Here is a 14,862-nt window from a genome sequence, read left to right on the forward strand (position 1 = left end):
AATATCTGGGGCGCTGCCAGGAAAAAGCAAATTCTTGAAGTTAATGGTTTTGAGTGATTTTTAAATCCTTGCTGGCGAAGAGGCCCGCCTCGCCCCAGTATCAGCGCTTCCTCATTCTTTGAATCCGCGGCTCCGCGGTCTTCGGCGTCAGACCAGCCGGAGGAAGCCTGTTTGCAATTTAAGCGGGCTGTGAACGCCCAGGGCCGGCAGGGGCGTGGCCGAGGCGGGCCGTTTTGAATAAAGGGGCGTGCCTTCGAGGCGGGCTCTATAAGTGCCCGCGGCCGCGAGCGTGTGCGTATTGCAAGCCGCTGTGAGGGGATTTCTTTGGGTTTTCTTCCCCTTTTGGGCACCTCTGGACTCACTCCCCAGCAATGAAGGCGCTGAGCCCGGTGCGCGGCTGCTACGAGGCAGTGTGCTGTCTGTCTGAACGCAGTCTGGCCATCGCCCGGGGCCGAGGCAAGGGCCCGGCAGCCGAGGAGCCGCTGAGCCTGCTGGACGACATGAACCACTGCTACTCCCGCCTGCGGGAACTGGTACCTGGAGTCCCGAGAGGCACTCAGCTTAGCCAGGTGGAAATCCTACAGCGCGTCATCGACTACATCCTCGACCTGCAGGTGGTCCTGGCCGAGCCAGTCCCAGGACCCCCGGACAGCCCTCATCTCCCCATCCAGGTAAGCCTGGAAGCCGGAGCAGGGCTGAACACTCAGGCAAGGATGCTGCCAGCCCCTTGGAGCGCCAGATTGCCTTGTGTAACTCTTCCCTCTTTTTCTCTTTTATCAGACAGCCGAACTCGCTCCGGAACTTGTCATCTCCAACGACAAAAGGAGCTTCTGCCACTGACCCGGCCGTGTCCTGACACCTCCAGGTGAGCATCTCCTCCCTTGGAGAGGGAGGTTTAAACGGCCAGTTCTGGAGTTGGCAGACCTTTTTAAAGATTGCCACTCCCTCGGTTTAGGGAAATCGAGGCCAGAGACGGACAAGTGACTTGCCCATGGTAGCGTTAAATGAATGGCAGAGTCAGTTGCCATGTGATGTGCGTTTCAGCCTTAAACGGGCGTCGCCCCTGCCCTCATGCTGTGGCCGAGGGTCTGGGAAAGTAGACGCGGGTCCGACTAAATAGTAAGTCTCTGATCGGAGTTGTATAGGGAGCTGTGTCTTCGGCAGCCCCCTCCCAGCTAGTGTCAGTTCCAAGTGGGAGGGGTAGTGCAAGCTCCGCCTGTGGTCTTTGGCGCCAACTGGGTGGGGGCAGCGTGGGGCACGGAGTTATCAGCTGGAGGTAGAGACCAAGTTTCCTCCCTGGCGCCGACCAGTCTGCGGACGGCCCCCGCCTCGGCGCGCTCGGCGGAAACTGACTGCTCCTTGGTCTTCTTTCCTCCCCCGCCCAGAACGCAGGTGCTGGCGCCCGTTCGGCCTGGGACCCCGGGAACCTCTCCTGCCGGAAGCCAGACGGCATGGATGGGCCCCAACTTCGCCCTGCCCACTTCACCAAACCCCTTCCTGGAGGCTGAACCTGGTGCTCTGGAGCGAAGGACTGTGAACTTGTGTGGCCTGAAGAGCCAGAGCTAGCTCTGGCCACCAGCTGGGCGACATCACCCTGCCCTTGCCCCACCCCCAAGTTTTAAGGACTGTCTTTTCAGAGCTTGGAGGTGTGGAAGGAGTGGCTGCTCTCCAACTATGCCAAGGCGGCGGCAGAGCTGGTCTTCTGGTCTCCTTGGAGAAAGGTTCTGTTGCCCTGATTTATGAACTCTATAATAGAGTATATAGGTTTTTGTACCTTTTTTTACAGGAAGGTGACTTTCTGTAACAATGCGATGTATATTAAACTTTTTATAAAAGTTAACATTTTGCATAATAAACGATTTTTAAACACTTGTGTATATGATGACACCCGTCTCCACTAAGTACTAATGATGCTTTCTCTCACATGGCTGCATTTAGGGAGCTTTGGGAAAGTGAACTTGCTCACTCCCATGAGAGAGAGATGAAAAACTGCCCAGCTGAGAGGGGATGGGGTGGGGAGAGAAGGGTTCATGATGGGAGTCCCATGGCCATTGAGTGATGGGTGCAGAGAAGAGATCTGGACTCTGCCTTGTTATTTCCTGGATGAAGGGAAACCAGAGAGACTGGTGCAAGCTCGCCCAGCAAGTTGGGGGTTCAGGCAAGTTGAGAACTGAGTTTTCATGTCCCCTGAGATCTAGCAGTAGCTTTCCTCTTTATTGTCACTATAAACTATGTCTTTCTAGCAGGGGATGTGGTAAGAGTAGAGCCTCAAGTTTGCCTCACCTGGTGCCCAGACATGGGTGGTGGTTGATAGACCAATTCCAGAAATGAATAAACTGATAACTGGGCCTGGTTTCATTTCCTTTTTGCTCTCTGGGCTGGCTTCCTTGCGGGCTTCCAAAATTGAAAAAAAAAGAGAGGAGGTCTCTCCTGAAAAGGATAAGAAAGATTTGGATGCTGGTTGGGAAGTACTGATACTGATCCCTTCTCTAACACTAGGTGGTTGTAGAGTCCGACCCTGAACAAGGAATGTGAGGCAGAGACTCCACAGTCCTCATTTCTGCTGGTATTTCTACACCACCTCCATTGGGAACCTATTCTGTAAGCATCCCTGTCCCTATTTCAGAAATGGGGAAAGGGAACTTCTGTGGGTAATGCTTCTGAACTAGGTTTCACAGCCCTTGAGAGGTAGAGATGGGATTTGAACTGTGACTTCAGTGACTTGACTGTGGTGAACAGGAGCAGGGCTGGGGACTGGCCATTCCTTGAGGCCAGGCCTGGAAGTGGAGCAGAGAGCAAGATCCCAACCCATGCCTTCCCCCACACCCCTGGTGGCTCCCCAGGTGGGCTTCACCAGGTGCCTGGCCTTACTGGAGATTCCTGTTTATGGTATGATCTCATCTGTGTGTTGGTCCCTGGCATGAATTACTTCAATATTTCATAACAAACAGGTCACGTCATCACCTTTAGTGCCTTAACCCTGGTGAGCTTTCTGGGGTGAACAGGGGCATGGGAGAGGAGGAGAACCTCTGCCATTGCCAACCAACCTCCCAGCCTGAGCAGTGGTTCTTAACCTGTTGTGTGTCCTGGTCACTCTGATCTGATGGAAGGTATGAATACTCTTCAAAAAATACACACACACAGAGCTCAGAGCAATAGCAGACTTCAGTCCTCATGCGAGAAACCCTTGCACCAAACCAAGTACAAAGCCTGGGTTGGGTCTATCTTCGATTGTTTTTTAGGTGTGCTGTGCTGGCTTTAGAGATGGCCATACAAGGGCACAAATCCCTGCTGTGTCACCTCCTAGCTGTATAACTTCAGGCTAGGGGCTTTGCCTCTCTTGAGCCCCAGTTTCTGCATCTGTAAAGGAAGCTGATTCTAAGGCAGCGGTTCTGAGGTGCTAGGCCCCACATTACACCATGAACTGCAGTAGAGCCAGGCATTGAGCTCAATGTCTTATACCCTTTTCTGCCACAGCACGTTGCCTCCTGCTGCTCGGAAGTTTCGGTACCATGGAAGGCTAAAAAGGGCTGCGGTGGTCATCTGCCGAGTGACCCTGAGCAAGCACTCCACCTCTCTGAGCCATTCTCCTCCTGTGCCCTGCTGCCTCCCAGGACAGAAGATAATGGTGGGAAAGTTCTTTGAAATGCATCACACACCTACGAGGTATTATTAAGCTAATTCCAAGGAAATTGCCTGTCAGGACTCCCAGGACTGAGCTGTTCAGGCGGCCAGGACAAAAGATAGACCAGCATGCCAATCCATTAGTCATTAGAGAGTGAAAGCAATTTGGCCCTAGGTCAGAAAACTCCCAGAGAGAGGATAGTAGTGTCTTCTGTCATAATCACCTATGGAAGTGCCTGCCAGGTTCCAGACTATTTTATCTTCATTTTTGTTCTAATCTTCACAAACCACCATGATGAGTATCATTCCTGGTTTATAGAAAAGACTCAGAAAGGCTGAATAACTTGATCCAGGTCACACAGCAAGAAAGTGGCAGAGCAGGGTTTAGGAACCTCAGCTTCCTCTAGCTTCAAAGCTCATGTTCTTGCCTTCACTTCAGATTGGCTCTTTTCCCTCGCCATTCCCGGAGACTGGCATATGCTTGGTCCCCAGGGAGTGCTTGTCCCAGGGAGTGCTTGTGGAATGAAAGACCTAGGACTCCTCCTCATCTGTGAAAGGGGGATGTCGGTACCTCCCTTCCAGGTGTGTTGTTCGGATAAACCATAAGGCGCATAAAGTATCCACGAGGCTTCCTGAACTACAAGATTCACTGCTGAGTGTCTTGTGCAAATTGTCGCATGCGATCAGATTCAGAGCTGATCGCATCGGCTGTGAAATACATTTGGGAGGTGTCTTTGTTTCGTAAATAAACTAGCTCAGAACAGGTGAAGTAACTTGCCGGTGGCCACACAACTTCTAAGTAACAAAACCAGGATTCAAATTCATGCCTGTGACACCAGAAATGGTGCCCTTTCCAGAAAGCCAGTTATAGCTCTCTAGCTGTGGACACGCAGGACAACCTTCAATTATCTGTCTTCCCAGCCTCATCACCCCTCGTGGCCACCATTCTTCCCTATGCCCCAGGCTAAACCTGAAAACCTCCTGCCGCGGTCTTTCCCGCAGCGCTGCTTCCAAGGGCTCTCCTCTGCCCACTCCCGGACCTCCCCGGAGACAGCCGCTCCCCACCGGCGGCTCTGCGGCGCCCGGGCTGGGGCAGAGCCTCGGCCCACGTGGCCCGGAGCCCGGCGGGGCGGAGCGGAGCCGAGCCGGCCCCGCCTCCGCCCCGCCCCTCCCCTCCCGGCGGGCCCCCCCTCCCCCGCGGGCCCTGGGGGCCGCTCGCAGGTGTTCGTTGGCGCCCGGATGTCTGAGCTCTGGCTCCGCTCTGGCTCCGGCTCCCTCCGCAGCCTGCGGGCGGGGCTCGCAGCCCATCCGGAGCCTCGCGGCGCCCCCGCCGCTCTGCCAGCAGCGCGGCCTCCCGGTTCCCAGCCTCCCGGCCTGGGGGGCCCCCGACCCAGCGGAGTCGCTGACCCCACTGCTCTCCCGCTGCCCCCAGCTGCGCTTGGGCCGCTGCAGCGTCGGCACACCCCCACCCGCTTCCTGCCCCAGCCTCGAGGCCGCCCTGGTTCCCACCCGGTTCCTTCCTTCCTTCGTTCTTTCAGGCAACTCGCATTCCTCGAGCGCCTGCGACGTGCCCTGCACAGGGCCTTCCCGGCCTTCCGAGTGTGGCCCCAGGCCCGCTGGGCTCCTCCGGGAAGCCTCTGCCCTCTCGAGTCTCGTTCCCCACCTCCGCCCCTGTGTTCCGTGAGGTGCTTCGCTCAGAGTCGAGCAATTTAATTGTTCTCTGATTAGTTCTCCTGATAGGGGTCAGTCGGTGGCAAGGTCACGGAGTCTGTGACTGAGATCAGGGGTCAGAGCGTGGTCGGATTTGGGGTTTCGCCAGCCTGGGGCAGGCTTTTGGGATAAATGTGGGTAGTCAGGCTGTGGGGTCCATCTGTAGGCAGTGTCAGAGGCCAAGGTTAGTGCGTCTGTCTTTGGGTAGGGTCGGTGGGCAGTCGGGATCAGGGTAGTGAGACACCTTGAGACCGGCACTTGCGGGTTATCTTTGACAAACCAGATAAGGAGGGAGGAGTTATCTGAAGTCCCTTGAACTCATATACTCATATTCACCTCCTGCCGTGGCTGGGGGATGATCATAGGTGCCCCCGGCACCCCCACCCCACAACCTCCACTTTCCCAGCTGTGGAGCTGTCCTTCCATCGGGGGACGCCTCCTCTCCACACTGCCACCCTGCTTATACTTTGTGCCCGATATTGCAGGCAGAAACTCTCACTGGGCCAGTCCCATCAAAGGGAGCCTGGGCTTAGAGTGAGGGTGGCCAGGGTAGGAAGGCGGTAGGCTTCCTGGGGACCCCTACCCTGGATGCACCCAGGAAAGTCGATGTTCTTCCTTCGCTGTCTGATGAGTCATTTGTTATGAGTCTGAAACCTGTCAGGGATGGAAGGAAAGGCCGTTAGACGTCACAAATGTAGCCCAGAGAGGAGCAGGAGCCTGCTCAGGGATACAGCAAGTTGGTGTTCAGGTCGGGTTTGGAACAGCAGCCTCCCACTTTCCTACCCAAGGCTCTTTTCATGATGCTCTCGCTACCCTGAGTAGGGGTTGCTTTTCCCACTTTAGAGATGGGGCAGCAGAGGCCTGGGGAGGCCAAGAGGCCTCGTAGCTTGAGGATCTGCAAAAATGAAGTCAGGGAAGGGTGACTTCCCAAAGCGTTGTCTCTTGTCATTGCCCACCTAACCCCCTCCCTGCCACCCTCCTTAGGAGCAAATGGAACAAGGGTGGCCAAGTGTCGAGTTGGAAGGCGGGGAGGGAGAGAACACTGTAAGAACTGCTGGGGAAAAGCTTAGCTGGGCTCTTATGGAAACATATGGAACTCATTACCCGGAGTTGAGGTGGTCGCTGGCCAGCTGGCAATTGGTCCGTTTGGGGCTAAAAATGTGCCTTGTGTGGCAATGAGGGTACCCAAGGCACGGCAGACTCCCCCAAATAACCTGCCCACTCACTGATCCAAGTTATTCCTGAATCTTGTTTTGTTTCCTATGCCTGTGCCATTTCTTTTTTTCTTTTCTTTTTTTTTTTTTTAACAGAGTCTCGTACTGTTGTCCAGGCTGGAATGCAGAGGCGCGATCTCAGCTCACTGCAAGCTCTGCCTCCAGGGTTCACGCCATTCTCCTGCCTCAGCCTCCCGAGTAGCTGGGACTACAGGCGCCTGCCACCATGCCTGGCTACTAAAAATACAAAATTTTTAGTAGAGAAGGGGTTTCAGCATGTTAGCCAGGATGGTCTCCATCTCCTGACCTCATGATCTGCTGGCCTCGGCCTCCCAAAGTACTGGGATTATAGGTGTGAGCCACCGCGCCTGGTCTCCTATGCCTATGCCATTTCTAGCATCAAAAAAAAAAAGGGTTTCAGGGCCGAGTGCGGTGGCTTACACCTGTAATGCCAGCACTTTGGGAGGCCAAGGGGTCACATCACCTGAGGTCAGGAGTTCAAGACGAGCCTGGCCAACATGATGAAACCTCGTCTCTATTAACAATACAGAAATTAGCTGGGCATGGTGGCATGTGCCTGTAATCCCAGCTACTCAGAAGTCTGAAGCAGGAGAACCCAGGAGGCAGAGGTTACAGTGAGCCGAGATTGTGCCACTGCACTCCAGTCTGGGCAACAGAGTGAGATTCCATCTCCAAAAGAAAAGAGGAGTTTCAAGACATGCCACTGTAGGTTATGCAGGGAAGAGAATGAGAGATTGAGGACCATCAGAACAGACAACCATATTGCTCCATTCCCCACCCCACACCCACCCTGACTCTCTTCATCAGGTCCAGGGGCCACCTGGTCTTATAATGGGTCTATATCCAGTGTTCATGATCCCAGCTTCCACTGAGGGTTCATCCAGGTGGGCCCCAAGGGGCCTAGATGTTAATCCCTGTCAATCACATTTTCCACTGCAGGTTCAACTCCATATACAAAGAGAACGGCAAGAAAGTGTTTCAAAAGAGGCCATTCACTAGTGGGCAGCATTTTATAGTCTATGTGGTAACATGGACTGGTTGGGGGGTACTTCCATTTCACCCACCTCAGGGCTCATAGGTGTCAGGGGACCTGCTAAAGGTCACCCTGGAGTAACTGTCAGAGCCACAGTCTCCAGGATGGCCTCCTTACCCAGTGCTTTGGATGTCTGCAGCTGTTTTGAAACTGTGCAAACCGATGGGTACTGCAGAGTTGGCCTCTTTCAGCCACAGAAGTAATCCTGTTACTTTCTCTCTGTGAGTCTGGGAAACATACAGACACTGGTTGAAACCTCAGCTTTGTTATTTACCAGCTGTGCTCTCACAGGTAAGAGTTTTGTTTTCTTTTTGTTTTTTTGAGACAGGGTCTCAATCTGTTCCCCATGCAGGAGTGCAGTGGCATGATCACTGCTCTTACTGCAGCCTTGACCTCCTGGGCTCGAGTGATCCTTCCACCTCAGCCTCCTGAGTAGCTGGGACTACAGATGTGCGCCAGCATGCCTGGCTAATTTTTTTTTTTTCTTTTTTGTATGGTGTCTGGGCTGGTCTGGAACTCCTGGGCTCAAGCAGTCCTCCCACATTGGCTTCCCAAAGTGCTGGGATTACAGGTCTGAACCACCGAGCCGGGTCACAGGTAAGTTATATATCCTCTCTGAGCCTCACATGGTTGAATTGATGATTAAATTAGATGACATATGTAAAGCATCTGTACTTGGTAGGCTCCAGATGACTCCCACCACAGAGTTTGCTGGGCTTGGTGTCAGATTCCTAGCCTTATTCCTTCTTCATCTTTCCAGGGTGGCAATGTGGTTGGCATAACCCAGTCACAGCACCCCAGGACTCCTGTCCAGCATTGGCGCTCTGTATGTAGAGCAGAGCCCTTTCACTCAGCCTGGCAGTATCTGATCAGCGTCGCAGCCCAGTGGCTTGAGGAATAAATATAAACAGTGCAGGGACTAAAAGCAGAGCTCTGGTCCTGCACCTCCACTCCCAAGCTCTGCCACCCTGTACAGGCTCCTTCCTCTCTCTCAGCCTCAGTCTCCTTCTTGTAATACTGTGAGAACCCTATCCAGAGTTGTGTGTGGATTTACTGAATGTAAAGCACCTAAAAGCCTGCCAGGACATGGCAGGCACTCAAGAAGCATTACTAGACTCATTTGACACATGGAGAAACTGAGTCCCAGAGTGGGAAAGTGACTCAGGCAAAGATTCCTTCACAGAACTGGGGATAAAAATGCAGATCTTCAAGCTCCCAGTCAGTGTCTAATTACTACTTTCTCATTGTTGGAATTTGTAATTATTTCATGACAAGTGTGCTTTTGGCTGCTGAAGGGACAGCGTTTCAGAGGTGGTGAGCCTCGCCCGGCTCAGCCTGACCCAGAACCAGCTCACTCATGAAACTACCCTCTCTTGAAGACAACAGGAGTTGTGGGGAGGAAGAACGTGACCCAGAGGCCAGAGAACCTGGAGGCCAGGGTTGGTGTAACTGTGTAGGTAAGAGCAGCAGCTTCGTGATCAACCAGACCTGCATTCAAATCCTTCTCTGCCACCTCTTAGCTGTGTGACCAGCTACATGACACCACCTCCCTGAGCCTCAGGTTTTCATCTGTAAACTTTCAATGGTACCTCTCCCATAGGGCTGTTGTAGGAATTAAATAAGATAACAGAGGTAGAGTACCTGCTCCCAACTGGCAGCCCTTATAATTTCACGAACAGGAAGCAAAAGAGAAGCCAGCTACTTTTTTTTTTTTTTTTTTTTGAGACAGAGTCTCGCTGTGTCTCCCAGGCTGGAGTGCAGTGGCGCGATCTTGGCTCACTGCAAGCTCTGCCTCCCAGGTTCACACCATTCTCCTGCCTCAGCCTCCCGAGTAGCTGGGACTGCAGGTGTCCACCACCACACCTGGCTAATTTTTTTTTTTTTTAGTATAGAAGGGGTTTCACAGTGTTAGCCAGGATGGTCTCGATCTCCTGACCTCATGATCCACCTGCCTTGGCCTCCCAGAGTGCTGGGATTACAGGTGTGAATCACCATGCCCGGCCTTTGTTTTTGTTTTTGTTTTTGTTTTGAGACAGAGTCTTGCTCTGTCACCCAGGCTGGAGTGCGGTAGTGCAATCTTGGCTCGCTGCAACCTCTGCCTCCCGGATTCAAGTGATTCTTGTGCTTCAGCCTCCTGAATAGCTGGGATTACAGGCAGACACCATCATGCCAGGCTAATTTTTGTATTTTTAGTAGAGATGGGGTTTCACTGTGTTGGCCATGCTAGTCTTGAACTCCTGACCTCACGTGATCCACCTGCCTCGGCCTCCCAAAGTTCTGGGATTACAGGCGTGAGCCACCATGCCTGGCTGGAGCCAGCTACTTCTTATCCTCATCCTTGTGTATAAATCTTGTTGTAAACTTTCAAACAATTTTTTGTTTTATTTTTTTTTTTTACATTTGAGACAGGATGTGTCTCTGTCATCCAGGCTGGAATGCAGTGGCATGATCACAACTCACTGCAACCTCAGCCTTCCAGGCTCAAGTGATCCTCCCACCTCAGCCTCCCAAGTTGCTGGGACTACAGGTACCCATCGTCACACCCAGCTAATTTTTTTTTTTTTTTTTTTTGAGACGGAGTCTCGCTCTTTCGCACAGGCTGGAGTACAGTGGCGCCATCTCGGCTTGCTGCAGGCTCTGCCTCTCGGGTTCACGCCATTCTCCTGCCGCAGCCTCCCCAGCACCTGGGACTACAGGCGCCTGCCACTATGCCCGGCTAATTTTTTGTATTTTTAGTAGAGACGGGGTTTCACTATGTTAGCCAGGATGGTCTTGATCTTCCAACCTCGTGATCCACCCGCCTTGGCCTCCCAAAGTGCTGGAATTACAGGTGTGAGCCACCGTGCCTGGCCACACCCAGCTAATTTTTGTATTTTTAATGGAGACAAGGTTTTGCCATATTGCCCAGGCTGGTCTCAAATTCCTGGGCTGAAGTGATCCACTTGCCTTGGCCTCCCAAAGTGCTAGGATTACAGGTATGAACCACCTCACCTGTACTTGTTTTTTTTGTTTTTTGTTTTTTGTTTTTTTTTTTGAGAAGGAGTCTGGCTCTGTGGCCCAGGCTGGAGTGCAATGGCCGGATCTCAGCTCACTGCAAGCTCCGCCTCCCGGGTTTACGCCATTCTCCTGCCTCAGCCTCCCGAGTAGCTGGGAACACAGACGCCCGCCACCTCGCCCGGCTAGTTTTTCGTATTTTTTTAGTAGAGACGTGGTTTCACCATGTTAGCCAGGGTGGTCTCGATCTCCTGACCTCGTGATCCGCCCGTCTCGGCCTCCCAAAGTGCTGGGATTACAGGCTTGAGCCACCGCGCCCGGCCTCACTTGTACTTGTAAACTTTTTTTTTTTTTTTTTTTGAGGCGGTGTCTTGCTCTGTTGCCCAGGCTGAAGTGCAGTGGCGTACTCTCAGTTTACTGCAACCTCCACCTCCCAGGTTCAAGCAATTCTCCTGCCTTAGCCTCCCGAGTAGCTGGGATTACAGGCGCCCATCACCATGACCGGCTAATTTTTTGTATTTTTACCAGAGATGGGGTTTTGTATTTTTAGTAGAGACAGGGTTTCTCCATGTTGGCTAGGCTGGTCTTGAACTCCTGACCTCAAGTAATCCACCCACCTTGGTCTCCCAAGGTGCTGGGATTACAGGCGTGAGCCACTGCGCCTGGCCCTTGTTACAAACTTTTAATTGAACAAACAATGGATAGTAGAGACGTTCTAAGATTTGTCTAATGAAATGCTTTGTGTTCCCATGCTCTTTCACGTACTAGCTGTGTCAACTTGAACAAGTGACTTAAGTTCTCAGTATCTGCTAACGGTCCCTACACAGATGGTTGTTGTTGTGAGGCTTAGTTACCACACAAAATTCTTAGATTAGTGCCTGGCACATAATAAGAACCACAGCCCCCAAATGCTAGTTGTCATTCATTATCTTAGCATACCATGTGAAGCTTGTGTTCTTTTACATTCTATAGCCATCTGTATTTTAATATAAAATTGTGTTGTCTCTCTCTCTTTTATTTTTATTTTTTGAGTAAAACAGACATTTCAGAAAGATGTACCAGATTTTTATCACATGGCTTTGTGAGACACAGCACCCAGCCAACTTCACACACAGTCACACATATGCATGCATGAGCACACATGCATGCAGACACACACACTTTGACAAGGCAGGCTACGCCGGGCTGCTTCCCAAATGGGCTGAAACAAGTCCTGTTGCCCTGAAGAACCGCCTGTCCCCTCTCCCGCCCACTCATCACGCTCCGTGGAGTGAGACAGGAAAGGGTGATTGGCTCACAGTGGCAGCATAGCCCTTGGCAAACCTCTTGGCAAACATGACTTGGGAGAAAGGACTGGCTCCAGCTCTTATCCCAAGTGTCAGAGCCTCGGTCCCAGCCCTGACTCGATGCCCTCCTTTGCTGTGCAACCCTGGCCATGTAACTTCACTTCTCTGAACCCCAGCTTTGTCTTTTGAAAGGGAGCTAACTGTTCCTACCTCTCGGGGTTATGAGGATTTGACAGACACATGGAAAATGCCTGGCATGTCGCTGTTGCCCCATAAGTGAGAGCTCTCAAAAGTCTGGCTCCTTTTTTAGCTCAGTAAAAGCTGTCTTTTATAGTCTTTAAGAAAATGGGGCTGGCCGGGCGTGGTGGCTCATGCCTGTAATCCCAGCACTTTGGGAGGCTGAGGCGGGTGGATCACGAGGTCAGGAGATCAAGACCATCCTGGCTAACACAGTGAAAACCCGTCTCTACTAAAAAAATACAAAAAAATTAGCCGGGTATGGTGGCGGGCTCTTGTAGTCCCAGCTACTCGGGAGGCTGAAGCTGGAGAATGGCGTGAACCCAGGAGGCAGAGCTTGCAGTGAGCTGAGATCGCGCCACTGCACTCCAGCCTGGGCGACAGCTCAAGACTCCATCTCAAAAATTGAATAAATAAATAAAAATAATTAATAAAATGGGGCTATGGTCTATATGCCTTACATAATTAATAGACTTTATTGCTTTTTGATGTATCTGTTAATCCAATAAAGGTGTTTGTCTCCTAACACTATTTTATTTCATATTTTATTCATATTTTACAATGTCTGGGTAAGTCAATGGAGCCCACTAAACCTCAGTTTCCTTATTTCTAAAATGAGAAAGAAAAAACTTTCCTCAAAAGGTTGTTTGGAGAATTTAATGAGATGGTATATGTGTGTTCAGGAAGTTAAGAGATCAGTTTTTTTGCAGCCCCTTTTCTCTCACTAGGCTGAATTTCTCAAAGACAGAAGGGAGTTATTATTATTATTATTATTATTATTTTATTATTTTTGGAGACAGAGTCTCACTCTGTCATCCAGGCTGGAGTGCAGTGGCACCATCTCGGCTCACTGCAACCTCCACCCCCAGGGCTCAGTGGATCCTCTCGTGTCAGCCTCCAGAGTAGCTGGGACTACAGGGAGAGAGTTTTATTGGCCTCTGTATCCCCATCATTGAATATGTAGTAATACATTTAATAATAGCAGTGACAGTGACAACAACTTTCATTTACTGAACACTTACTGTGTTCAAGGCTCTGTGCCAAGTGCCTTTTTTTTTTTTTTTTTTTTGAGACGGAGTCTTGCTCTGTCGCCCAGGCTGGAGTGTAGTGGCACGATCTTGGCTCACTGCAAGCTCCGCCTCCTGGGTTCACACCATTCTCCTGCTTCAGCCTCCCCAGCAGCTGGGACTATAGGCGCACCCTGCCACGCCCAGCTAATTTTTTTGTATTTTCTTTTTTTTTTAGTAGAGATGGGGTTTCACCATGTTTAGCCAGGATGGTCTCGATCTCCTGACCTTGTGATCCGCCCACCTCGGCTTCCCAAAGTGCTGAGATTACAGGTGTGGGCCACCACACCCGGCTACGTGCCTCTTAATAGAAGGACAAGTAATATACGTGTAAACGATTTGATTTTCTCTGCTGATGATTTAAACAAGAAGGAATTGTTTTACCTTTCCCTTGGGGAAGTTTTGTATTCCATACTGGAGACAAAGTTTATTCTTGGGCCATGTACATTGTTTCGCCAAATCAGTTGGATAAAAATTAGAGCAATCCGTAGTTTACTTACCTATAAAATGGGGCTTATGATTAACTTGACTCATGTAAAGGTGTCCCATAAATGGTACATAACTGACAATGGTTTTTGCTTACTCCTTCCTTTCCTCCACATGTACACACACCCTTCCTTGGGGAGAAGGCAGTGACTAGGAAAGATTTGAAACTGAGTGGCAGAGAGCTGAGTCCCTTCGCCCCTCTGGGATTCTGTTTTTCCTTGGCATAGCGTGGGAGATTTTTCTGGAATAATTTCCTGATTCTGAGACTCTCCAAGGCCTAGCTTAAGTCCTGCCTCCTTCAGAAAAATCTCCCTTAATCGCCACAGCACCAGAGTCTACTTACACAAATACCACATGCCCCTGTGATCACATGTTGCATATTCCAACTGTATTTAAGTCCTAGAAGATGGGATTGTTGTGTTAGTGTTTTGATTTCTGTTTTCCCAAACTCTCTCCTTTCTTTTCTCCCCTCCCCTCCCCTCTTTTCTTTCTGAGACAGGGTGACTCTGTCACCCAGGCTGGAGTGCAGTGGTGTAATCATAGCTCACTGTAGCTTCAAACTCCTGGGCTCAAGAGATCCTCCCACCTCAGCCTCCCAAGTCTGAGACTGCAGGTGCACACCACCACACCCAGCTACTTTAAAAAAAAAAATTTGTAGAGATTAGGAGGTCTTACTTTGTTTCCCAGGCTGGTCTTGAACTTCTGACCTTGTGATCCTCCTACCTCAGCCTCCCACAGTGCTTGGATTACAGGTATGAGCCACTGCGCTTGGCCAAGTACTTTGTTTTTTTGTTTGTTTTGTTTTGAGACAGTCTTGCTCTGTCGCCCAGCCTAGACTGCAGTGGCGTGATGTCAGCTCACTCCAACCTCCACCTCCCAGGTTCAAGCAATTCTCCTGCCTCAGCTTCTGGAGTAGCTGGGACTACAGACACCCGCCACCACACCTGGGATTTTTTTTTTTTGTATTTTTATTTAGGCGGGGTTTCACCACATTGGCCAGGCTGGTCTCGAACTCTTGACCTCAAGTGATCTGCCCACCTTGGTCTCCCAAAGTGCTGGGATTACAGGTGTGAGCCACCACGCCTGGCCAGGTACTTCCTTTTCTTTTGAGGCAGGGCGGGTCTCACTGTGTCACCCAAGCAGGTCTTGAATCCAGGACTCAAGGGATCCTCCCACCTCAGTCTCCTGAG

At 51.2% G+C, this 14,862-nt stretch overlaps 2 protein-coding genes across 3 annotated transcripts; both read left to right on the plus strand.

Annotated features, from left to right (window-relative positions):
• Window positions 1–295: 295 nt before the first annotated feature.
• On the plus strand, window positions 296–1,869 carry ID3 (inhibitor of DNA binding 3). The gene is made up of 3 exons (XM_005544467.4): window positions 296–671; window positions 781–865; window positions 1,386–1,869. Exons 1-2 carry the CDS (start codon window positions 372–374, stop codon window positions 838–840), a joined length of 360 nt encoding a protein of 119 aa, XP_005544524.1. The 5' UTR covers window positions 296–371; the 3' UTR covers window positions 841–865; window positions 1,386–1,869.
• LOC141408644 (uncharacterized) lies at window positions 1,309–12,650 on the plus strand. Of its 2 annotated transcripts, none has more exons than XR_012424615.1 (2): window positions 1,309–8,199; window positions 8,898–12,650. XR_012424615.1 is itself a non-coding variant. In XM_074017241.1 (2 exons), exon 2 carries the CDS (start codon window positions 4,579–4,581, stop codon window positions 5,335–5,337), a length of 759 nt encoding a protein of 252 aa, XP_073873342.1. In that variant the 5' UTR covers window positions 1,309–2,601; window positions 3,478–4,578; the 3' UTR covers window positions 5,338–12,650. The 2 variants fall into 2 exon arrangements, 1 of the variants encoding a protein (XP_073873342.1); XM_074017241.1 differs by having other exon boundaries at window positions 1,309–2,601; window positions 3,478–12,650.
• The last annotated feature ends 2,212 nt before the right edge of the window (window positions 12,651–14,862 follow it).

Source organism: Macaca fascicularis, chromosome 1 (assembly GCF_037993035.2).
Source record: "Macaca fascicularis isolate 582-1 chromosome 1, T2T-MFA8v1.1".
NCBI lineage: Eukaryota > Metazoa > Chordata > Mammalia > Primates > Cercopithecidae > Macaca > Macaca fascicularis.